The following is a 752-nucleotide window of genomic DNA, read 5'->3' on the forward strand; positions in this document are numbered from 1 at the left end:
AACGCCCCTCTGGTCCCCTCTGCTCCGTGCACAGGCAGCTCAGTTAGTCCCGGGGTGGAGTCGCACAGGACGCAGGCTTGTGGGGCTGCCACTTGTCACGGTCCTCTGGAGAGTGACCCAGTCCTTGCCATATCAACAGTCATGTCTGCGTTGGGGGGGACCTCCCTGTGCCCAGGAGAGCAGGGAGTCCCCAGGGAAAAATTCCACATATTCCTCCATCCTCTGGGGGGGATGTGTGACCCCCGAGACGAGACCAGGAGAGAACACGCTCTGCCTGCTGACCCGCTCGTCTCTGAAAGGCCCCCGGTCTGTCTCGGAGCGGGCTCCTCCAGCCTGTCTGTGGCCCTCTCTCCATGCGGGGCGGGCGGGGCAGGGAGCTGGGCCGACAGCCTGCGTTCCTTCCCGGGCTCCAGTGCTCGTGAGGCTGGGGCACTGCGGGCGGCTGGCTGTTCGGGAGGCGATGCCGGCATCCACCGGTGCCCAGGAGCAAGTTACCCGTGCAGTGGCCGTCCAGGCCCGGTGGACACCTGCGGGACGTGCAGGGATGGCCCTGCCCTGTCACACCGCCCGTCTCTCCCCTCCAGGAGCGGCTGCTCATGAGTCTCCTGCCCCGGAATGTCGCCATGGAGATGAAGGAAGACTTCCTGAAGCCCCCAGAGAGGATTTTCCACAAGATTTACATCCAGCGGCATGACAACGTGAGGTGGGCTGCGTGGTGGGCCTGGGAGCGGGGGTGGGCTGAGGGGTGGGGG

At 65.8% G+C, this 752-nt stretch overlaps 1 protein-coding gene across 1 annotated transcript in view; it reads left to right on the forward strand.

Annotated features, from left to right (window-relative positions):
- The window catches only part of ADCY1 (adenylate cyclase 1), a 37,335-nt gene that overhangs the window by 8,274 nt on the left and 28,309 nt on the right, over positions 1-752 (forward strand). Inside the window, exon 3 of the mRNA XM_025046483.1 lies at positions 556-703. Coding sequence (XP_024902251.1) covers positions 556-703 — 148 coding nt within the window. The remainder of the gene's footprint in view (positions 1-555; positions 704-752) is intronic.

The sequence above is a fragment of the Pteropus alecto genome, unplaced genomic scaffold (assembly GCF_000325575.1).
Source record: "Pteropus alecto unplaced genomic scaffold, ASM32557v1 scaffold214, whole genome shotgun sequence".
In the NCBI taxonomy this organism is placed as follows: Eukaryota; Metazoa; Chordata; class Mammalia; order Chiroptera; family Pteropodidae; genus Pteropus; species Pteropus alecto.